At 44.6% G+C, this 24,386-nt stretch overlaps 1 protein-coding gene across 2 annotated transcripts; it reads left to right on the forward strand.

Moving 5' to 3' along the window:
• The first annotated feature begins 296 nt into the window (after positions 1-296).
• On the forward strand, positions 297-20,793 carry LOC140902308 (uncharacterized). Of its 2 annotated transcripts, none has more exons than XM_073322261.1 (3): positions 297-694; positions 7,017-7,130; positions 14,241-20,793. In XM_073322261.1, the coding sequence occupies exons 2-3, from the start codon at positions 7,052-7,054 to the stop codon at positions 15,110-15,112; spliced, it is 951 nt and encodes a 316-aa protein (XP_073178362.1). In that variant the 5' UTR covers positions 297-694; positions 7,017-7,051; the 3' UTR covers positions 15,113-20,793. The 2 variants fall into 2 exon arrangements, with proteins under 2 accessions (XP_073178362.1, XP_073178363.1); XM_073322262.1 differs by having other exon boundaries at positions 299-694; positions 14,244-20,793.
• The last annotated feature ends 3,593 nt before the right edge of the window (positions 20,794-24,386 follow it).

Below are 24,386 nucleotides of genomic sequence, written 5' to 3' on the forward strand. Positions count from 1 at the left end.
CCCCCCGGTCTGCCGGGGGCCCGGCTGGGGAGCCCCCCTCCCCCCCCTCGGTCTGCCGGGGCGCCCCCCCTCCCCCCCCTCGGTCTGCCGGGGGCCCGGCTGGGGAGCCCCCCTTCCCCCCCCTCGGTCTGCCGGGGGCCCGGCTGGGGAGCCCCCCTTCCCCCCCCCGGTCTGCCGGGGGCCCGGCTGGGGAGCCCCCCTTCCCCCCCCTCGGTCTGCCGGGGCGCCCCCCCTTCCCCCCCCGGTCTGCCGGGGGCCCGGCTGGGGAGTCCCCCCCTCCCCCTCTGTCTCCCTTCCCCCCCTCGGTCTGCCGGGGCGCCCCCTCTTTCCCCCCCCGGTCTGCCGGGGGCCCGGCTGGGGAGTCCCCCCCTCCCCCTCTGTCTCCCCTCCCCCCCTCGGTCTGCCGGGGCACCCCGCCCTCCCCCCGGCCCACTTAGGTAAAGAGAAGGAGCAATGGTCTGGCAGAGGAGGAGGCAAATGGGACTGGATCAGAAGGAAGGAGCAGGAAGGGGAGGCCAATATGGCTCCATGAGGCGCATGGGAATGAGCTGAAAATCGAAAAGGAATCCCACAAAAAGTGGCCATATGGACAGATTGCTAAGGGGATGTGGAGAAGAATAGCACAAGCCTGCAGGGACAAAATCGGAAAGGCTAAGGCAGGAAATGAGTTATGCCTAGCAAGGGACATACAAAGGTAATAAGAGGAGTTTCTAAAAGTACATTAAGAGGGAGAGAAAGGTGAAGGAAAGTGTAGGTCCGCTGCGTAGCAGGGAAGGAAAGCTAATAACCGGTGACATCAAGAAGGCTGAGATGTTTAATTTGTGTTTTGCGACATTCTTAACTAAGATGATTACTTGTGACCATATTGTCAGTTTCAAGGTAACTGCACCGGTACTCCCTCTCTGTGGTCCCTCAAGGCACCCACTTAAAAGTTTCTGGCTCTGAGACATCACCTCTTTTGGACAGACATGCATGTCTTATTCTCTCTTCACCAGGGGTTTTAAGGCTGCACATCTCCCTAGATTACGCTGTGATGTCCCCAGCAAATCATCTGCCTGTCTTAACTTTCATAGTCCTTGGAGAGAAAGCAATCACACAGCTCTTTCTAAGCAAAGAACGTTCATTCTTTAGATAAAATGGGGGGGAAGTTATCCAGAAGTCCCCTTTTTGTCTGTTGATCTGTGTAGAATCCGGTTTGAATCAGAATATATGAGCTTCCCTAGGCAGTGGTACCTCTCTGGAGATGTTATAACATGAGCAATTTGCCTTAATCATTTGTTACTGTTTTCACTTCCTGGAGGAGCTGTGGTATCCATCTCCCCACCATGGAGTGTATACAATCCCTGGCCCACAAATGATACATAAACCATTTATATACTTAATATGATATGGTCTTCCATAGATATTGTAGGAAGTTGCCTTGTCTGTCTCTCATCTTCTCCCTAAATAAGTGGGTGTAACTGTGGTGCTTGACTGGCATCCTAGAGGAATCTAGAGGTTTATTCCCTGAATGGAGTTTAAGCCATTACCTTTCATAAGTTAATATTTCACCTATGCATGTAATAAACATTCTGCTAGCAAGTCGGCATACATCCCTCAAAAACTGTACAGTTTAACAATCATCCTATATAATTTCTCCTGTTAGAACCTAGAGGGTGGAGCTCCTGCTTTCCCCCTCTTGCCCTTGTTCCCCCAAAACCTTTGGGTGTGAACTTGAGACCTGGTCCTCCCACCCCCACCTTCCATCTGGTTTTTAGGGAGGGTGTGTGGTGTCCCTTTGTCCCTCAAGGTATCAGTTCCTCTGGCAGTGAGTTGAGTCCCCATGTACTCTTTGGACAAAAGAGAGAAATAAAGCAGGGCTGCCTCCCTGTGAAGTGGCTCTCAACCAGACGTTGCTTTTACAGCAGAGGGGTTGGACAAGAGAGAGTCTTGAAACATCCCCCATAGCCAAATTCCTTTCTGGCCACCTTCTCAGGCTCTTGGGGCCCCGGGGACTCCTGTGGCTTTACCTCAGCGTCTATGGGGGAATGGGAGGAGTATTGATCCCCTGTCCCAATGGGGTGGCCTTTTCATCTCTGTATATTGAGTCAAGGAGTGCAACAGATTTTCCTCCAGCAGGCTCAGGGTCCTTTACATTTTGACAGATCGTCAGGCAGTCCTAGACTCTGGGGAGAATTTCCCCTTCTTTGCTGGTTGTAGTTACTGTTGTCATCTCCCAAGCAGCTGTCTTACGCTTGGGCATTTCCCACCCTTGGATAGATTGAGCAGTGCACTGCAGCTGCTTCAGTGTCCCTACTTTTGGCTGGAGTCACTGTCATCCCCATGCTCTGTACTTCCGCTGGCTCCCTGGTAAGAGTAGTCGGAGAAGTTATTTCCCTGGCCTGGGCTCCAGGACCCAGAGGGTTTCCCTTTAATTCAGTAGGTCTCCTCACTCCCCTGGAGTAAAAAGAAAAGGAGTACTTGTGGCACCTTAGAGACTAACCAATTTATTTGAGCATGAGCTTTCGTGAGCAACAGCTCACTTCATCGGATGCATCCGATGAAGTGAGCTGTAGCTCACGAAAGCTCATGCTCAAATAAATTGGTTAGTCTCTAAGGTGCCACAAGTACTCCTTTTCTTTTTGCGAATACAGACTAACACAGCTGCTACTCTGTCCCCTGGAGTAGGCGGCTATCTCACCCACCCTCTCCTCTGGTATTTGTTTGCATATACTGAGAAAGTAATCTGATTCCTCTTGGATACTGGCAGGGTGGATATGACCCTTCCCTTCTCCCACCCCCAACACCACCTTTTCAGCTACTCCTGTTAGCATTGGGGGGTGGAGGGATAGCTCAGTGGTTTGACCATTGGCCTGCTAAACCCAGGGTTGTGAGTTCAATCCTTGAGGGGACCATTTAGGGATCTGGGACAAAAATTGGGGATTGGTCTTGCTTTGAGTAAGGGGTTGGACTAGATGACCTCCTAAGATCCCTTCCAACCCTGATATTCTATGATAACACAGTCCCTTGAAGGCCTGGAGTTAGCAGAGGGGGTCTGATTCATCCCTTCTGTTTTTAGAGCCATATTATTCCCCAAAGCAAAGAATATGGAATATCTGACAGTACACTTACCCCTTGTGCCCCAAGCCTTCCTGAGTCTGTATAGAAACCTGTGGTGTAGGTTGAGTGAAGGCTCTTATACCAGGAGTTTTTAGCCACGTTTCACACCCTGAGAGCATTTGATGGGGTTTCAGGACATGGAGTTTAACTATCTCTCTTGGTATCTCTCCTGGTCCTGGGGTATCTCCATTCAATGAATGTCTCCCCATTGACTGCCACCTTCCATCCCACTGAGGGTCCAATTGGTCTGCACCTAAGAGGGTGCAGCATGAAATATGGGCAGTAGTTTGGGGTGTGATTGGCTCAGCATGAACATTGTATGCCATCAGTGTACTATGTGACTCCCTCCCTCTGGAGATTGTCACCCAGTTAACTCTGTGAGGCTGGGGTTGCAGCTGGCTTTCTGAGCATCGCACTGGGCGGAGCAGACAGTCCCAGGCAAAGTGACATGGCTGATCACAGATGAGACACTCCTTTGTCCCACCCATCTCAGGGCTTCCCTGCTGCCACATGTGGGCCTCTGCTTGCGCTCAGTCCCTATGATCTGATCCCATCCCTTCATTGTTAGGTTTTCTATCAAACCCAGGCTGACTCTCCACATAATGGCCTGCCAATTTCCCAACAACAGTTTTATCTCTATGATCTTTGTCCGCGAACCCTGGTTTTAGGTCAGGGTAGTAGAGTTTATAGAATTGTTTTAAGCCCATTATTTTGTAGGCCTCACCGACTGTGGCAACCTGCCACAACACTTAATACACTTTGGTCTCCCAAAGATATTGTAAAAAGTTGCCTTATGATGCTCAAAACAATTTTAACAACAAGGGGGAAGGTACACAAGTCACAATAGGGAAAGAACGTGTTAAAGAATATTTAGATAAGTTAGATGTATTCAAGTTGGCAGGGACTGATGAAATGTACCATAAGCCGATGGATGATGGGATGCATCATGTACCCTTAGGATCAAGCCTATGGATGATTACTGTGGCTCTTTGGCAATGTACAATGGTAAATTCTGGCTCCTTTTCAGGCTCAGGTTGGCCATCCCCTGAACTAGATGAATCAATCTTAGAGAACCATTAGTGATTATCTTCAAGAGCTTGTGGAGAAGGGGTGAGGTCCCAGAAGACTGGAGAAAGGCATTATGTTTGTGTCCATCTTTAAAAGGGGGAACAAATAGGACGTGAGGATTTATAGACCAGTCAGTCTAACTTGATCCCTGGAAAGATACAGGAATACATTATTAAACAATTTGTAAACACCTAGAGGAAAATAGGGTAACAAGTAATAGCCAACATGGATTTGTCAATAACAAATCATGCCAAAACAAACTAATTTCCTTCTTTAATGGGGTTATGGCCTATGGAACATAAGAATGGCCATACTGTGTCAGATCAATGGTCCATTTACCCCAGTATCCTGTCTTCCAACAGGGGCTGGTGCCAGATGCTTCAGAGGGAATGAACACAGGGCAATTACCAAGTAATCCATCCCCTGTTGTCCAGTCCCAGTTTATGGCAATCACTGGTTTAGGGACACCCAGAGCATGGAGTTGCGTCCTTTACATCTTGGCTAATAGCCATTGATGTACCAATCTTCCATGAACTTATCTCATTCTTTTTGGAACTCGGTTATACTTTTGGCCTTTACAATATCCATTTTCAATGAGTTCCACAGTTGACTGAACACTGTGTGAAGAAGTCTTCTCTACGTTTTTTTTTTAAATCTGCTGCCTGTTAATTTCATTGGCTTCTTTTTTTGTGTGAAGGGATAAATAACACTTTCCTTATTCACTTTCTCCACACCATTCTTGATTTTACAGACCGTTATCGTATTCCCCCGTAGTCACCTCTTTTCTAAGATGAACAGTCTTTTAAATCTCTCCTCAGATGGAAGCTGTTCCATACCCCTAATCATTTTTCTTGCCTGTCTCTGAACTTTTTCCAATTGTAATACATCTTTTTTGAGATGAGATGATCAGAACTGCATGCAGGATTCAAGGTGTGGGCGTATCATGGATTTATGTAGTGGCATTAGGCTATTTTCAGTCTTATTATCTATCCCTTTCCTAATGGTTCCCAACATTCTGTCTGCTTTTTTGACTGCGGCGACACATGGAGCTAATGTTTTCACAGACTCCATAGTGGCTCCAAGATCTTTTTCTTGAGTGCTAACAAATAGTTTAGACCGCCACATTTTTTATCTGTAGTTGGGATTATGTTTTCCAGTGAGCACTTTGCACTTACCATCATTGAATTTCATCTGTCATTTTGTTGTCCAGTCACCCAGTTTTGTAAGGTCCCTTTGTAACTCTGCAGTCATCTTTGAACTTAACTATCTTGAGTTATTTTGTATTGTCTGCAGTGCAGTGTTCACCTCTGTTTCCAGATCATTTATAAGTATGTTGAACAGCACTTGTCCCAGTCCTTGGAGGACCCCGCTATTTACCTCTCTCCACTGTGTAAATTGTCCATTTATTCCTACCTTTTGTTTCCTGTCTTTTAACTATTTACTGATCCATGAAAGGCCCTTCCCTCTTATCCCATGACTGCTTACTTTGCTTAAGAGCAAAGAGTAGATAGCTTGACTTTTGACACAGACCCACATGACATTCCCATAAGGAAACTAGGGAAATGTGGTCTAGATTAATTTACTGTAAGGTGTGTGCACAACTTGTTGAAAGACAAAACTCAAAGACTAGTTATCAGCGTTTCATTGTCAGACTGGGGTAACATTGTCCTGGGTCTGATACTATTCAACATTTTCATTCACGATTTGGAGAATGGAGTGGATAGTATGCTTATAAAATTTTCAGGCAACACCAATCTGGTAGGGGTTGCAAGCACTTTGGAGGACAGGATTAGAATTCAAAATGACCTTGACAAACTGGAGTCTGAAATCAGTAAGATGAAATTCAATAAAGACAAGTGCAAAGTACTGCACTTAGAAAGGAAAAATCAAATGCACAAAGACGAAAAGGGGAATAACTGGCTAGGTGGCAGTACTGCAGAAAAGGATCTGGATATTGTAAGAGATCATCACGTGAGCCAACAATGTGATGCAGTTACAAACAACACTAATATCATTCTGGGGTGTATTAACAGGAGTGCTGTGTGTAAGACACTGGAGGTAGTTGTTCTGCTATACTCAGCTGAAATATCGTGCCCAGTTTTGGGCACCACACTTGAATTGGAGAGAGTCCAGAGGAAAGCAACAAAAATGATAAAAGGTTTAGACAGGCTGACCTATGAGGAAATGTTGGGGGGAAAAATCTGGGCATGTTTAGTCTTGGGAAAAGAAGACAGTGGAAATATGAGAAGTCCTCAAATATATAAGGGCTGTTATACAGAGGATCATGATCAATTGTTCTCCATGTCCACTGAAGATAGGAGAAGAAGTAATTGACTTAATCTGCAGCAAAGAAGTTTTAGGTCGGATATTAGGAAAAACTTTCTAACTATAAGGGTGGTTAAGTATTGGAACAGGTTTCCAAGGTTCGTTTCTAAGAACAGGCTGGACAAACCCTTGTCAGGGATGGTCTAGGTATACCTGGCCCTGCATGGGAGGGCTGGGGAGGGGCTAAGCTGAACTAAATGAGCCCTTTAGATCCCTTCCAGCTCTACATTTCTGTGATTCTGTGAGACCTATTGGAAGGGTGGGGGCAGATTGTCCCATATCTGCTACTGTGGGGTTCTTACACCACAAAACCCCATCTTTTACTGGCTACTGGCATAGACATGGAACTGGACTCGATGGACCTTGAGTCTGATCAAGTTTAGCAATGCCTAGTTTCTGTATCCATTTTCCCATTTATGCAAATACATATCAACCTCCACCCATGAAAGGGATGAGCCTACATCATGGGCCACGGCAGGTAAAATCTATTTGGGGAATACTGAACCGACTTCTTTGCTTTGCAGTGAGTGGAATCGCTGACTCTGCTGTGCTCATCCAAATGGCAAAATGGGAAGATCTTTGGGTCCCAAGTTTCCAGGACTTCACGGAAAGGAAACTCTCAAAAGACACCCACCCAGGTGAGGAAGAAGTTAAACCAACTGAGAAAACATCTCCCTGCCAAGTATAAAGCTGGAATTCCAGCAAAGCTATTGCAAACACCATAGTTCTGTCTCACTTCATCTTGTTCATAGATTTTAAGGCTAGAAGGGGTTAAAAGTGAAATAAACATATCCAGATAAAGAAGGGAAATGAAAGCAGGAGTGAAAAACAGATACAAGAAAAAATGAGTAAATTGCTGGCAAAGAGTCCTAGTCTGCAGTTAGGAAATGCAGATGATAAAGGAAACTAAAGGGATCAATGAAAAATATGTAGCCAGGATAATAGGACAATGAGATTTATTTATATCTGTCTGTCAGGAACAAAATTCTACAAAGGATATAGATCCAGTAATAGATAAAGAAAGCAGTACTGTCAATCATAATACAGAAAAGGCAGAAGTATCAATAAATGTTTCTGTTCTGTATTTAGAAAGAAGTAGAATGATATATTCACAGCTTAGCATGATAATGAAATACTTTATATTCTATCAGTAACTAGGGAGGATGTTAAACAGCAACTATTAGACATGTTTACACCAGCAGGACCAACAATTTGTAATTAAAACAATTAAGTGATGAGCTCTCTGAACAATTAATGTTGACTTTTAATGAATCTTAGTACACCAGGAAAGTTCCAGAGGACTGGAAAAAAGCTAATGTAACCATATTTTAAAAGAATAAATAGGATCACTTGGTAAAATAATATGGATTTTAATATAGCTAAATGCAAATGTATACACCTAGGAATGAAGAATGTAGGCCATATTTACAGGATAGGGGACTCTGTCCCAGGAAACAATGACTGGAAAGGATGTGGTGGTGGTGGTAGATGATCAGGTGGACATCAGCTCTCACTGCAATGCTGTGACTAAAAGGGCTAATGTGATCCTAGAATGCATACAATTTTGAGCAGCAATAGGGAAGCTGTTTTCCCTCTGTATTTGTCACAGGTGTGACCACTGCTAGAATACTGCGTTTAGTTCTGGTGTCCACAATTCAGGAAGGATGTCGATAAATTGAAGAAGGTCCAGAGGAGAGCCATGAGAACGATTAAAGGATTAGAAAACCTGCCTTATAGTGACAGACTCCGAGCTCAATCTGTTTAGCTTGACAAAAAGTAGGTTAAGGGGCAACTTGATTACTGTCTATAAGTGCCTACATGGGGAACAATCTAACAGAGAAAAGAATAACACAATCCAACGGTTGGAAGTTGAAGTTACACAAGTTCAGATTGGAAATTGGCATACATTTTAAACAATGAGGGTAATTAACCATTGGAACAATTTACTGAGGGTTGTGATGCATTCTCCATCAATGACAATTTTTAAATCAAGATTGGATATTTTTCTAAATGATATGATCATTTGGCCTGGTTCTCTGGCCTGTGTTATCCAGGAGGCCAGACTGGATGATCACAGTGGTCTCGGCTTGCAATCTATGAACTATATAGGCTAGTTCGTGTGACATTGTCCCAAACAAAATCATGGAAAGGCTGATCTGGGACTCAGTAAATAATTAAAGGATTGTAGCATAACATAGTTTTATGGATAGTAGGCTGTGTGTCTGTCACGGAGGTCACAGATTCCATGACTTTTCATGACCTCCATGACTTCGGCAACAGCCAGTGCTGGCTCAGGGGCTGGGCTAGCAGCAGCAGTTTGGGTGTGTGGGAAGGGGCTCAGGGATGGGGCAGTGAGTTGGGGTGTGTGTGAGCACTTACCTGGGGGGCGAGGGGGAGCGGTGGCAGTCCCTGGCTCCCACCGCCATGTCCCTGCAGTTCCTAGGCGGAGTGGCCAGGGGGGCTCCACACACTGCCCGCACCCACAGGCACCGCCCCCACAGCTCCCATTGGCTGCAGTTCCTGGCCAATGGGAGCTGCAGAACTGCCGTTTGTGGAGGGAGCAGCACACAAAGCCCCAAGCTACAGGGACATGCTGGATAGGGAGCTTGCCAGCCCCGCCAACCCCCAAACCCCCCAGCACCAGTGGGGGTCCTGGGCTACGCACCACCGCCCGCCTCCTCCCCAGCACCAGTAGGGGTCCTGGGCCACCAGCACCCGCAGCACCCCCATCCCATCCCCCCGATCACGCACAGTCCCCCGGCCCAAGTTTTAGTTAGGGGTACATAGTAAAAGTCATAGACAGGTCACAGGCCGTGAATTTTTGTTTACTGCCCGTGACCTATCCATGACTTTTACTAAAAATACCTGTGACTAAAATGTAGCCTTTGGGACGTTGCACTCCAGAATGCTGTCTGCATTTTATTAGCAATACTGCCGCCTCCACCCCCAACATGTTTTCAGGCACCCAGGGACCAGGAACCCAAAACTTCACGAGAACACCTAGGAATGACATCACAGGGTTTAAAGGTACTGGAAAGGTGTGTAACCAGAGACAAACAGGGGTTTTACATGTACTGCCTCCACCATGGACAGTGTCCAAGACTCCGGCAGTATGTTCAGGAGGAGGGTGTGACTTTGCACTCCATATGCTTTATAAAAATATGTTTATATGTGTCAATATGATGTAACTGGAATATGCTTTATGCAAAAGGTCTCTTGTAAGATATCATTACAGAGCTTATAATCTACTGAGTGTGGTCATCCTATTTGTATGTATGTATCATTCTTGTATCTAAAACTAGAAATATTAAGTATAACTCTGAAGTCCTATTGTAATTATGCAAAGTGTGGGTCATTAATAGTGGTTTAGAATCTTGATGACTCCCATTGACTAGGACAATTGGTTGTAAATGGCTCTGTTTACTTGCCTGCCTTCCTGTGTTTTTGTGAGTCAGGCTGGGAAGAATGGAGGGTTGGGGTCTCACAGGACATGTGACTATGTCACCTGGTACTGGAATCCATCTTAAACCTGGTGCTTTTCAATTTAAAAGGAGGGGTGGGGACCGAGAGAGACAATATTCCCGCCTTGTGCCAAAGCTATAAAAGGGGGTGGAACAGAACAAAGAGGGCTGCCAGTCATGAGAAATCCCCTAGTTACCACCTGAACTGGAACAAGGACTGTACCAGGGGAAAGTATTGGGCCCAGACTAGGAAGGAGTCTAGTCTGTGAAAGAAGATTATTGGAACATCTCTGAGGGTGAGATTTACCTGTAGTCAGTGTCTTAATGTATTAGGCTTAGACTTGCGTGTTTTGTTTTATTTTGCTTGGCAACTTACTTTGTTCTGTCTTTTATTTCTTGAAACCACTTAAATCCTACTTTTATACTTAATAAAATCACTTTTGTTTATTAATTAACCCAGAGTAAGTGATTAATACCTGGGGGAGCAAACAGCTGTGCATATCTCTCTATTTTTTTTTTTTTTTGAGGGTGGACACTTTATGAGTTTACCCTGTATAAGCTTTAAAAAGAGTAAAATAGATTTATTTGGGGTTTGGATCCCATTGGGAGCTGGGTGCTAGAGACAAGAGTACTTGCTGAGCTGTTTTCAGTTAAGTCTGCAGCTTTGGGGGCGTGGGTCAGACCCTGGGTCTGTGTTGCAGAAGGCTAGCGTGTCTGGCTCAACAAGACAGGGTTCTGGAGTCCCAAGCTGGCAAAGAAAACGGGCTTAGAGGTAGTTTCGGCACATCAGGTGACAATCCCAAGGGGGTCTCTGTGACTGAACCCATCACAGCCTTAACAATAGGTCTTGTCAAATAAGTTTTATCATTTTTTGATGACATTACATATTTGGTTTATAAAGGCCCTTGTATTGTCATAATATACTTAGACTTCTATAATGTATGTCTTGGAACAAATTTTGAAAGAGAAACTAGTTAAGGACAAAGGTAAACAGTAATTGGGCTAAAATACAACATGGTTTTATAAAAGGTAAATAATTCTTGACCAACCTGATTTCTTTCTTTGAGAAGATAACTGAATTTGTAGACAAAGGAAATACAGTAGATCTAATCTACCTGGATTTCAGTAAGACATTTGATACAGTTCCACAGGGGATGTTATTAATTAAATTGGAGAAGATGGGGATTAATATGACAATTGAAAGGTGAATAAGGAACTGGGTAAAGAAAAGAGTACAATGGTTCATACTGAAAGGTGAACTGTCAGACTGGAGGGAGGTTACGAGTGGAATTCCTCAGGGATCAGTCTTGGGACCAATCTTGCTTAATATTTTCATTCATGAGCTTGGCACGAAAAGTGGATAAGTTGGGACATATTGCCAATACAGAGGAGGACCGGCATATCATACAGGAAGATCTGGGTGACCTTGAAAACTCGAGTAATAGAAATGGAACTAAATTTAATATCACAACGTCATGCCCTTAGGGACTAACAACAAGAATTTTTGCTATAAACTGGAGATGTATCAGCTGGAAGCAACAGAGGAGAAAGACTTGGGTCTGTTGGTTGATCACAGAAACACTATGAGCCACCAATGTGATGTGGCCGTGAAAAAGGCTAATGCAGTCCTAGGATGCATCAGGCAAAGTATTTCCAGTAGATAGGGAAGTGTTAGCACTATTGTACAAGGCATTGGTGAGACCTCATCTGGAATGCTGTGTGCAGTTCTGGTTTCCCATATTTAAGAAAAATTAATTCAACCTGGAACAGGTGCAGAGAAAGGCTACTAGGATGATCAGAGAAGTGGAAAACCTACCTTATGAGAGGAGACTCAAAGAACTTGGCTTGTTTAGCCTAACCAAACAAAGGCTATGGGGACATATGATTGTGCTCTATAAATACATCAGAGGCATAAATACCAGAGAGGGAGAGGAGTTATTTACATTAAGTGCCAGTGTTGAGACAAGAAAAAATGGCTAAACTGGCCATCAGCAAGGTTAGGCTTGAAATTAGATGAAGGTGTCTTACCATCAGAGGAGAGAACTTCTGAAATAGCTTTCCAAGGGGAGCAGTGGGGCTAAAAAACTTAACTGGCTTCAAGACTGAGCTTGATAAGTTTATGGTGGGTATGGTATGAGGAGACTGCCTACAATGCCATGTGGCCCATCTTTGACTGCTGGTAGCAAATATCCCCAATGGCTGGTGAAGGGACACTAGATGGGTAGGGCTCTGAGTTACTACAGAGAATTCTTTCCCTGGTGTCTGGCTGTTGGTTCTTGCTGAAATGCTCAGGGTCCAACTGACTGCCAGATGTGGGATCGGGAAGGAATTTTCCCCCCAGGTGAGATTGGGTTGGTTTTTTTTGGCTTCCTCTGCAGCTTGGGGCATGGGTCACTTGCTGGTTTAAACTAGAATAAATGGTGGATTCTCTGAAAGTCTTTAAATCATGATTTGAGGACTTCAGTAACTGAGCCAGAGATTATGGGTCTATTAAAGGAGTGGGTGGGCGAAGTTCTGTGGCCTGTAACATGCAGGAGGTCAGACAGGATAGTCATGATGGTCCCTTCTGGCCTTCAAGTCTGTGACATTGTGATTAAAAAAAAAAAAAAAAAGGCATTATACAAAATCATTGTACCCCATGGGAGGGGCGAGGTGTGAGGTTGTGCTCCAGTCAGGGATTGGCATTTCTCTGGTCTTTTAGTTATTTATACCTCCCCTCCCCTTGTCCCCCCAGACCCATTGCCCCTCCCGACTGGTTGCTTGACTTTGCCTCAACCCCTATCTCAAGGCAATCTTAAAGTGTGCTCTTGAGTAAGGCTTTCACTGCTCTTATCTGTTCCCATTGTACTAACAAATCCATCTGACGAGGCAGAAGCAACATCACAGTGCCTTTGTCACTTTTGTATTAAAATGTGTAAAAAAGGATCAAAAAGTCTAACCCCAAATTCTATCCCAGGCTAACAAACAGGCCTATATACTAACAGAAGAAAATATAAAACCCTTGCTGGTGACACGAATTGTTGGAGTGGTAAATAACATAGCCAAATGCAAGGTCACACACTGAAGATCAAAGAATCATGGTCACACTTCTAGACTAGGGGACTGTACCCTGGAAAGCAGTGACTTAGAAATAGTGATAGATAAACAATTGAACAAGAGTTACTAGCACAGTGTTGTAGCTGAGAGGGTGAACGCAATCCTTGTATTCATAAGTAGGGGAATATCACTTAGGAGGAGGAAGGTCCTGTTGCCTATGTATATGGCATCAGTGGGACCATTACCGGATACTGTGTCCAATTGTTGTGTCCACACTTCAAAATGGATGTTGAAAAATTAGAAAAGGTTCACTATAGAGCTACAAGAATGAGCCGAGGTCTGGAAAATCTGCCTTATGGTGACAGGCTAAAGAAGCTCATTCTATTTAGTTTATCAACGAGACCGTCAAGAAGGGAGTGTACATGAGCAGAAAGTTTCCGATAGTTAACAGTTCTTTAATCTAGCATCAAAAGGAATAACAAGATCCAGTGGCTGGAAGCTGAAACTAAACAAATCCCAACTAGAAATATGGTGCTGTTATTTTAACAGTAAGGGTAATTAACCAGTGGGAGAGTTTACCTAGAGAACTGCTGGATTCTGTATCACTTGAAGTCTTTAAATCGAGATTGGATATCTTTTTAAAAGATATGATGTAGCTCATTATATGGGCTTGATGCAGAAATTGCTGGGTGAGGTTCTGTGGCCTGTGTTATGCAGGAGGTCAGACTAGATGATCTAATGGTCTCATGTGACCTTAATAGCTATGAATCTAAGGAACCAGTATGATCAATATGCTAGTTCATTACTCACATGGTGACAGGTTTCAGAGCGGTAGCCGTGTTAGTCTGTATCAGTAAAAGCAACGAGGAGTCCTTGGGGCACCTTAGAGACTAACATTTATTTGGGCATGGCCACTTGGGTTTTAGCCCACGAAAACTTATGCGCAAATAAATTCATTGTTTTAGTTTGTTAGTGTAACCAGCAGCTGTCGTGACCTCAGGGTAGACCGCTGCATTCCACCAACCTGACTGATTTCTGTTAAGAGCCCCTCCTTTCCCTTCATTTCTTTTCTCTGGGTTTTCAGACAGGAAGCTGACGAAAGCTCTTTCCCTCTTATCTCCCTTGGGAAGGGCCCAGAGTCCTGGCTCCCAGTTTCTACGTTTATCAGCATTGTTTTATTTATTTGCATTTCCCCTTTCCCTGGGTTCATTTTTCCTGAGCTCAGGCAGTTACTCTCTCTTTTTATCCTAGCAGATGATGAGATTGCAAGTGAGAGTGAAGAGGATGACAGTCCTCAGCCGGAAGGGCCTGAGAAAGTGGAACCTCATGGGACATTATCAAGAAGATCCAAATCAAATGTTTCCCAGAGTCAGCAGAGCTCAGAAAAGCAGCCGCAAAAGCCTGCAGGGAAGAGACGGGGTAAGTCTGCTCCCCAAGAGAGAGCTTTGGGAAAGCAGCAGAGAATCCACAAAGGGGAGGTGCCAAATGCGTGTCTGGAGTGTGGGAAGGTCTTTGGCCGGAAATCACATCTCATTAGACACCAGAGAACTCACCGGCGAGAGAAGCCGACTATTTGTAATGAGTGCGGGAAGAGCTTCAGTCGCAGCTCAACCCTCATTGAGCACCAGAGAACCCACACGGGCGAGAAGCCCTACAAATGCACGGAGTGTGGGAAGAGCTTCAGCCAGAGCTCCCACCTCATCACGCACCAGAGGATCCACACAGGCGAAAAGCCCTACCAGTGCACCATATGCGGGAAGCGCTTCCACCAGAACTCGCATCTCCTGACCCACCAGAGAACCCACACGGGTGAGAAGCCCTACCAGTGTACCCAGTGCTGGGAGCGCTTCAGCCGCAGCTACACCCTGACCAGACATCAGCGGAGCCACACGGGGGAGCGGCCGTATCAGTGCCCTGACTGTGGCAAACGCTTCAGCCTCAACTCCACCCTCCTCAGCCACCAGAGAACGCACACGGGCGAGAAGCCCTACAAATGCTCTAAGTGCGGTAAGAGCTTCACGCGGAGCTCCACACTCGTCCAGCACCAGAGAACGCACATAGGGGACAAGATCTATACGTGCCCCTGCTGCAACAAGGTGGCCTGCTCTAGCCTGTTCTTCTGAGTCTGGCTGCGGGACCTGCTCCAGCTTGTCCTTCTGAGCCTGGGTGTCAGGCTCGTTCCAGCTTGTCCTTCTGAGCCCGGGCACTGGACCGCTCCAGCCTGCCATAGGATTCCTCTTTTCCTGTTTGTGGATGTATCCTAAAGAGCAGGGACTGCCAAGGCACTTTGAGATGCTTTTCCTGTAGGAACCACAGCGAGCACAGCTCCTCAACAGGGGAAAGCTCACACTTTGTTCACCTTTTGTTTTAGTTCAGCGACTTTCCCTCTTGTGCATGCTGGGGGAATGTAATACTTCCCTTACATCTCCCTCCTGATTTCATAATACTGTGCACTTCAATGCATTTAAGGATCTTGGTTCTTCACACACACTAATGAAGTAGGCCTCCCACAGGTTTGAGAGATAGGGACATTTTTAAAATAAAGAAAGGGAGGTGAAGTGACATCAGTGAGTCACCAGCAGAGCTGTCATGCTCCCCAGCCAGAATTCCTCACTTATCCCATATTGCTGTCATGTTCCCCAGACCTGGTTCTCTGTGTGAGAAAGGAGAAAAGCGAGGGGAAAGCCCCGTTTCGTGGGGTTTGCAAACTCTGCCAAAATACATTTCTGGGGCTGTTTTGCTAATGAACCTCCCAGCCTTGAGGTTCTGTGAGTGTGATGAATGTCAGTCCGTATGATCTTCACACAGGGCAAGAGTTTCTCTTCCTTGGTGAAAGAGCACTCTTATTTTGCCTTAGTGGGCTAAGGCCAGTGACTGGGGTGTGGAGGGCTCGAAGAAAAGCAGACCAGACCAAAGCAGAACAGCCTTCCAGAGTTAACACACCTGGAGTTTGTTCCCTGTTTTGTTGGTCGTGGGGAGGAAACCTTTTCCTTTTTGTACGTTGTACCTCTTCATATTGTTGATAAAGAAACCTGATAATTAAGCTCAGGAGAGATGCAGCTGTATTCAGTTGTATGAGCATCTCTCTGTCTTGTTTGACCTAACGTGTTTCTGATAGGAATTGTTCATTGTTTCTTTAAAGCCCAAATGAATTGTATGGACCCGCAATATCATAGAAAAGGCCTGGAAAAGTACCTGCTTCACTTCAGTTTGCAGCCTGCGGGAATGAACTTCAGACCAAAGCTCTGATTCCATTTACAGCAAAGTCCTTGTGGAGCAAGTAAATCCAACTCTTTCCTCTGAGGTCAGCTGATCTGCAACTTCTTGAGTATTGTCTTTGCTGCAGAGTTCGCTCTTACCAGGTGTTGCCCCTAACCTCACCTCCCACACAACCCTCTCACACAAGTTAACTGTGCCTTCTGTCCCAGCTAGCTGGCCTGGCTACAGCTGCAGCTTGGAGCCTGGGTACCACTTTCACTTGGGCTGGTAACCCGCCCATTTGCAATGAAGATGCGGGTTAAATCACTCGAGTGCTGATAGTGGAATTATGGGAAGGCACTGGAAGACTGTGTGCCCTGAAGGACTGACAAGTTCTCCCACAATTCACTAGGAAAAAATCCGAGTGGCTGATCTTACTGCAGCACAAAAAACCATGGGCTATAGCTCTAGAAGTCCTAGCAACACGTGGGGGAGCGAGGCACCAGTGAGGACACTGTAATGTGGGTGTGGATTTATAGGGTGGTCACTCACGCCCGGCTGTTAATGACCCAAGCTAACTCTGCAGTGAAGACATACTCTAAGGATTTTTTTGAGCTGTGTGTTAAACCAGTGGTTCTCAACCTTTCCAGGCTACTGTACCCCTGAAGCTGAGACCCGCAGCATGGGGCTGAAGCCTGAGCCCTGCTGCCCAGGGCTGAAGCATGTAACTTAGCTTCACATGGCCCCAGGCAACTGCCCTGCTTGCCATCTCCTAATGCCAGCTCTGTACTTGCAACCCCCTTAAACCCATCCCACGATCCCCCTGGGGCTCGTAGCCCACAAGTTGAGAAACACTGATCTAGATGAGTTGACGTACCCCCTGGAAGACCTCTGCGTACCCCCAGGGATACACATCTGGTTAAAAACCACTGTGTTAAACCATCTACATTTGAAAATGCTCAGTCACCAGCAGGGAGACAGTTCTGAAGGCAAGAAAAGCTTGAGTCTCGACTCAACACTTCACTGCCACCAGGGAACCATAAATGAGCTGCAAACTGTCTCCCTCTTCCTGGCAAGAACTCCAGCAGTTTTCTGCACTCCCTGTGTGATCTTTAACTACCAGCTTAGGACTGGCTTAAAATTATACTTTATCATCTACAAAAACATCAGCTTTGAGTGAGCTGCTAGAAAATGAAAATTAGGTGGTCCTGCAGTTATCAGAAAAGCCTGGAAGGAATTGAAAGAGATGCTTGTACAGGAGCCAGGATTAAAGTGCTATATAAGTTGAAGTCCTATACAAATCTTAATAGGTGCCTCGCAATTTGATTTTGCAATAGTGGGAAGAAAGCTGACAGTTTACAGTTTATGCTTTCAGGTCACAGAGATGCAGAAACTAGATGCACAAATACAAACAGAGCTGTTAGGGATATTGCTTAAGTGCTAGGAGAAATTTTGACCAGAAAGCAGAGGCTGAAACAGACCCAGGTCTCTATAGCATATTACCTGTTCTATAAGAGTGCAAAGTATGATGATAAAGCTACAGATGTGAGAAAAAGCTGTGTCATAGCAATGAAGTGTTGCCAGCTGATGCCCTATCCATACTTGTTACGTTAGAGAAAGAAGCTGAGGAAGAGAGACATGGAGATATAAGCTTGGTGATCCCTTTTCACAGCAAGTGAAAGGCCACAAAGAGTGAAAACAATTATGAAAGGATGGCCAAAGGTAATGCACAGCAGTCAGCAAGAGACTATGGAGGTTACAGATATAAATGTACAGCAATGAATGGCATGATTGTTCATAGGCATAAAACTATTATACTCCAGTGACTTTACCAGTGAATGCTACAGGGAGGCTATTTGGGAATCATATGTAAAAGAAATAAACCCAGAGGCTTCTCAAATAGTGAGTAAGCTATTTGTTCTACTTGAGATACAATCTACAGACCCATGATTCCCTGTCTGATACTACAGAGGCTATCAAATGGTCAGAGATGGGCCAAATCAAAACCCTGCATTGGAATACCCTGAAGTTTTGCGGAGGTTTGAATGTATATCTGAACTGCTTGATTCAGGCCCAGCTATGCCAGTGGACATCATGGATTCTCATGTGGCAAAGAACAAGTGAAGTTCATTACTGATTATTGCTCTTTGCACCCTGAAATGTGAACATTTGAAAGTATCTTTGTAAGACATGGAATTCCAGATTAAAAACCCAGATTTTTAAAGGTATTTAGGCAGTGTTCCATTCAGCATTGCAAGGCCTAAGGCCCAGATTTCTAAGGGGAGTTAGGGTGTCTAACTTCCACTGGGAGTTAAGCACCTAACTATCTTTAAAAATCTGGGTTTAAGTGATTTAGATGGCTAAATCCCATTTTCAAAAGTGACTTAGCAGCCTAAATCATTGAAAGACATTGATTTCAATAGGAGTTAGGATCTGGGTCTTAAGTGTTTGTCACTTTTGAGAGTGTGAATTAGCCATCTTAGTCACTTGGGGTAGATTCACAAAGGGGACTTAGGTGTTTCAACACCTATTTCCCCAGTGCCCTTCCACCCAGTGGAATTCACAGCCCTAAGTTATGCATCCAGGCTCCCTAAGCATTGTATGGGGAGAGTTAGGTGCCTGATAAAGGGATTCTCAGAAGCCAGCAAGCTGAGCAGGGAGCCACCATAGCCAGCCAGGAGTGAAATGCACAGGAAAGGGCAGGGATTAGGACCCAGCTCCACAAAGGTACTCCCATTGATCTGGGCCTTACGGATCTGACCGACAGGTGGGAGAGATTCTCAGCTGTGGGGAGCTGCGGTGGATGCTCCACCTCCCCTGGGTGTGGCTCTTACCATCAGAGCCCCGGCAGATACAAAATGTGTGTCCCCAGCCACACTGCTAGCTGCAGAAATAGTCCACGGATATAAAGCGGATACCCATGGATTTGCAGGGCTCTAGTTCTGGCACTTGCTTGGGAGGCGGGAGACCTGTTTTCAAACCCTTGCCTGATTTGGAGCGGAGATTTGAATCAAGGTCTCTCATCTCCCAAGTGAGCGCCCATACCACCAGGCTATTGGGTATTCTGGGGTGGCTCTTTCTGGCTCTTCTGTTGAACCTGTTCCATTTGGTATTAAATAAATATTCCTAGGGCCAAAGGACACACGAGAGAGGCTAAATAGCCTGATGATTAGCACACTTGCCTAGGATATAGAAGCAGCAGGTTCGAGTCCCTGCTCTGGTAAATATACAAACTGGAGTCACTCCAACAGGAGAGGGCTCCAACCCAGAATAGCTTGGTGGTTAGGGCATTTTCCAGTAAGATGGGAAACCTGGCTTTAAGTCCTTCCTCCAAATCAGGCAGAGCAAGCATTTAAAACTGGTAGAAACTAGGTGCTTAGTGGGGACTTAGGTTTAGGTAGCAACTGAGTGGTGATTTTTTGAATGTCTGAGATGCCTAAAATGTTGGATTTATGAGCCTGTATCCCTTTGTGAATATAGTTCTACACTTTGCAACAGTGGGCAGAGCAATAGCAAAATACCTTTAAGAATGTGGGCCAAAGTGTTCAGGGCTATTAGAATGGAATGTTCCCCCCACAGAAATTAAGCAGCTTTCAGTTGGTGTAGATTTTAAGCATATGATCTCAACTTCTAACCGTTTTAGATCAAATGGGCTAAACAAGAGCTTAGTACAGCTGGTGAAGAAGTGGATGAAGAAGCTACAAATCCTTTGAATTAGCTCCATGCATGCATTAGTAGATGAGGGAGAGTCACCAACTCAATTGTTGAGAAGAGGGATGAAAATTAACCTTCCCAGCAAGAAAAAAGCTAAACAAGACTCAGAATGAAGAGAGAATAAGATGAATGAGAACCAGAAAATTAAACAAAGTTACGTTGATTTTTCAGAAGAACACACTCTTCCATCATTTTAGCTTTGGCAACAAAGTGCATCCTTGTGCCTACACCACAAAGAGGTGATTAGAAAAGCAGAGAGAGCTCCAAAATCCTCGCAAGTGTATAATGTGTTGGCTGCCCTTTGATTTAATAAACACGCCCTGAGCTCACAGATACAAAGTCTCCTGCAGATGACCCCTTAGAACTTGTCATTGTGGGACAGAATAGAGAAAAATGGAGAGGTTAATTAATCTGAAGAAGATAATACATTAAGAAGCTCTTAAACCACTACGAATTAAAAGTGTCGTAAGTCTTTACAGAAAATTGTATAAGGACGTAAACGCTTGCTGGAGGGTGAAGTGCAAGTTGCCTCTTCTGCTTGGAGAAGCAGAACATACAAAGTAGCTGATTTCTGTGTATGTGATGTTGAAATGTATATTGTATACATTGAGAGACAGGAAGGCATTGTTTAAAAGAAGGACGAGATAGTGATATAAATACTAGACTTAATAGATGACTCTTAGAATGTTAACAGGTATATGAGAATTTGGAGATGGTCCTGAAGAATTATTGATCGAGGGCAAAATTCTGCCCTGGATTCTACACCATCCAATCCCCCTGAAGGCAGTGGGGGTTGTTAGGGCAGGACGTGCCATGTTGTTTTGAAGAAAACAATTGACTTGATGGTGCAGCTATGAATTCAAGCTGAACAATAAACTAGTTATTCTTCTCACTCATGGTGTCGGTATTTAGAGAATGCAAAGAATGTCACACACCCATCCACAGACACCCCTGCAGGATCCCCATTCATCCTAGAGCCAGTCCAGAAAAGACTTCTGCTTACACCTCCTCCATAGTCTTGTGCCAGTCACCCTGATATAACTCATCCACTGTGTGTCTCCTCTCAGCCCTTCCTCACAATCTCACCTCTATCCCTGCAACAGCCTTCACCTCCAAACCTGCCAGGTAGAACAGCCATCTTGTCTCTCTGCAACATCTCTCTTAAGAGCTCATCTGAAAACATGTCTTTGATGTTGTACCTTTGGCTTGTTACACAGGAATAACTCTGAAGAAACCAACACACCAGGCCTCGCTACATATACAGTCAGCTACTGGTATTTTAATAGATTCCAAGGCCAGAGGGGACCATTGTGATCATGTAGTGTAACCTCCTATATTGTTTTAGCCACAGTGTTGCACTAGGAACTTCTGTTCAGCTGATTATCTGCCTTGACTCACAAATCTTTTTCAGAGTAACTGCCTCTGTAAATATGGCTGACGTTCTTTGTTCTTAGATGTATACATTTACACTTAACCATATTAAAACACATATTGTTTGCGCCCAGTTTGCCAGCCTATCCAGATCACTCTGAATTAGTGACCTGTCCTCTTTATTATTTACCATTCCCCCAATTTTTGTGTCATCAAATTGTATTAGTTATGATTTTATGTTTTCTTCCAGATCATTGATAAAAATATTAAATAGTCACAATGTTGTGCAATACCATGTCACATGCCTTACAGATGTCAACACTATTACCTTTATCAACCAAGCTTGTAATCTCATCGAAAAAGGCATCACATTCATTTGTGGCTCTGTTTGCCATAAACTCATGTTGCTTTGCATTAATTGTATTACCCTGCTTTAATTCAAGTCCCATATTGGCCATTCTATTAATTTGCTATAGGATCATTATCAGGCTGACAGGCCTATTACTCAGGTGATCCCATTTACCCTTTTTGACTATTGGCACAACATTATCATTCCTCCAGTCTTCATGAATTTCCCCAGTGAGCTCTGCAGTCAGCTCTTTTAAAACTCTTGGAACCAAGTTATCTGGACCTGCTAATTTAAGAATGTCTGAATTTAGTAGCTTCTACCCTGAGGTAGTAGTGGAATGGAAAGAGGGTTATCACCATATGATGAGACTATATCATCTGTTTCCCCCTAAATACAGAACAGAAATATTGGTTGAACACTGCTGCCTTTTCTGAATTATTATTGATAATTTTACCATTTCCATCTACTCATGAAGAAATACCATGGTCAGGCTTTTTTTTGTTCCTAATATATTTCAAAAGCTCCTTCTTGTCTTTCATTCTCCTGGCCATAGATGTCTCCTTGTGTCCCTTTGCTTCCCTTATCAATTTTTTACAGTTCCTAAGTTCTGATTTATATTCATTGCTATCAACTTCCCCTTTCTTCTTTTTGTTATATATTTATTTTTTGTAGTTGCCGTCGTTTCCCCTCTAAACCAGATTGGTTTTTAAGCAGTACAGCCTTCTTCCTTGATTAGGCTTCTTGATTCCCATTTTTCTGATTCAATTCTTCCTCCAGATGATTTGGCTCATAATTGTTTCCAGCTCTGGGCAACTGGTCACTTTAAAGTACCAACTCTCTCTGTATATACTACTGGTCTGTACTTTATTCTGCATACACATTATAAATGTGATCAAGTCATGATCATTTGTACCGAAGCTACCATTAATTTTTAGTTCTGTGATCAGTCCCTCTTGATTTGTTAAAAGAAAAGGAGTACTTGTGGCACCTTAGAGACTAACCAATTTATTTGAGCATAAGCTTTCGTGAGCTACAGCTCACTTCATCAGATGCACACTGTGGAAAATACAGAAGTTTTTATACACACAAACCATGAAAAAATGGGTGTTTATCACTACAAAAGGTTTTCTCTCCCCCCACCCTACTCTCCTGCTGGTAATAGCTTATCTAAAGTGATCACTCTCCTTACAATGTGTATGATAATCAAGGTGGGCCATTTCCAGCACAAATCCAGGGTTTAACAAGAACATCTGAGGAACAGTGGGGTGGGGGGGGAGGAATAAACAAGGGGAAATAGGCTTGAATAGAGACTGGGAATGGTTGAATCATTTATAAAAAGTAACCTAAGTTAATTGTATCCAATTTGCAAATGAATTCCAATTCAGCAGTCTCTCGCTGGAGTCTGGATTTGAAGTTTTTCTGTTGTAATATCGCAAGTTTCATGTCTGTAATCCCGTGACCAGAGAGATTGAAGTGTTCTCCGCCTGGTTTACGAATGTTATAATTTTTGACATCTGATTTGTGTCCATTTATTCTTTTACGTAGAGACTGTCCAGTTTGACCAATGTAAATGGCAGAGGGGCATTGCTGGCACATGATGGCATATATCACATTGGTGGATGTGCAGGTGAACGAGCCTCTGATAGTGTGGCTGATGTTCTTAGGCCCTGTGATGGTGTCCCCTGAATAGATATGTGGGCACAGTTGGCAATGGGCTTTGTTGCAAGGATAGGTTCCTGGGTTAGTGGTTCTGTTGTGTGGTATGTGGTTGCTGGTGAGTATTCGCTTTAGGTTGGGGGGCCGGTCTGTAGGCAAGGACTGGCCTGTCTCCCAAGATTTGTGAGAGTGATGGGTCGTCCTTCAGGATAGGTTGTAGATCCTTGATGATGCGTTGGAGAGGTTTTAGTTGGGGACTGAAGGTGATGGCTAGTGGCGTTCTGTTATTTTCTTTGTTATTTTCTTTGCTCTATCAATCTGTTTCTTCACTTCTGCAGGTGGGTATTGTAGTTGTAAGAATGCTTGATAGAGATCTTGTAGGTGTCTGTCTCTGTCTGAGGGGTTGGAGGAAATGCGGTTGTATCGCAGAGCTTGGCTGTAGACAATGGATCGTGTGGTGTGGTCAGGGTGAAAGCTGGAGGCATGTAGGTAGGAATAGCGGTCAGTAGGTTTCCGGTATAGGGTGGTGTTGATGTGACCATCGTTTATTAGCACTACAGTACCCACCTGGCAGAAGTGAAGAAACAGATTGATAGAGCCAGAAGAGTTCCCAGAAGTTACCTACTACAGGACAGGCCTAACAAAGAAAATAACAGAACGCCACTAGCCGTCACCTTCAGCCCCCAACTAAAACCTCTCCAATGCATCATCAAGGATCTACAACCTATCCTGAAGGACGACCCATCACTCTCACAAATCTTGGGAGACAGGCCAGTCCTTGCCTACAGACAGTCCCCCAACCTGAAGCGAATACTCACCAGCAACCACACACCACACAACAGAACCACTAACCCAGGAACCTATCCTTGCAACAAAGCCCGTTGCCAACTGTACCCACATATCTATTCAGGGGACACCATCATAGGGCCTAATCACATCAGCCACACTATCAGAGGCTCGTTCACCTGCACATCCACCAATGTGATATATGCCATCATGTGCCAGCAATGCCCCTCTGCCATGTACATTGGGCAAACTGGACAGTCTCTACGTAAAAGAATAAATGGACACAAATCAGATGTCAAGAATTATAACATTCATAAACCAGT

The sequence above is a fragment of the Lepidochelys kempii genome, chromosome 23 (genome assembly GCF_965140265.1).
Source record: "Lepidochelys kempii isolate rLepKem1 chromosome 23, rLepKem1.hap2, whole genome shotgun sequence".
NCBI lineage: Eukaryota > Metazoa > Chordata > Testudines > Cheloniidae > Lepidochelys > Lepidochelys kempii.

What these genes read in the sequence shown, in the direction of transcription:
- LOC140902308 (XM_073322261.1), top strand. Translation starts at nt 7,052, where the DNA reads ATGGCAAAATGGGAAGATCTTTGGGTCCCAAGTTTCCAGGACTTCACG. An exon ending in CTCAAAAGACACCCACCCAG is followed by an intron (nt 7,131 to 14,240) that starts GTGAGGAAGAAG and finishes TTTTTATCCTAG; the next exon opens with CAGATGATGAGATTGCAAGT.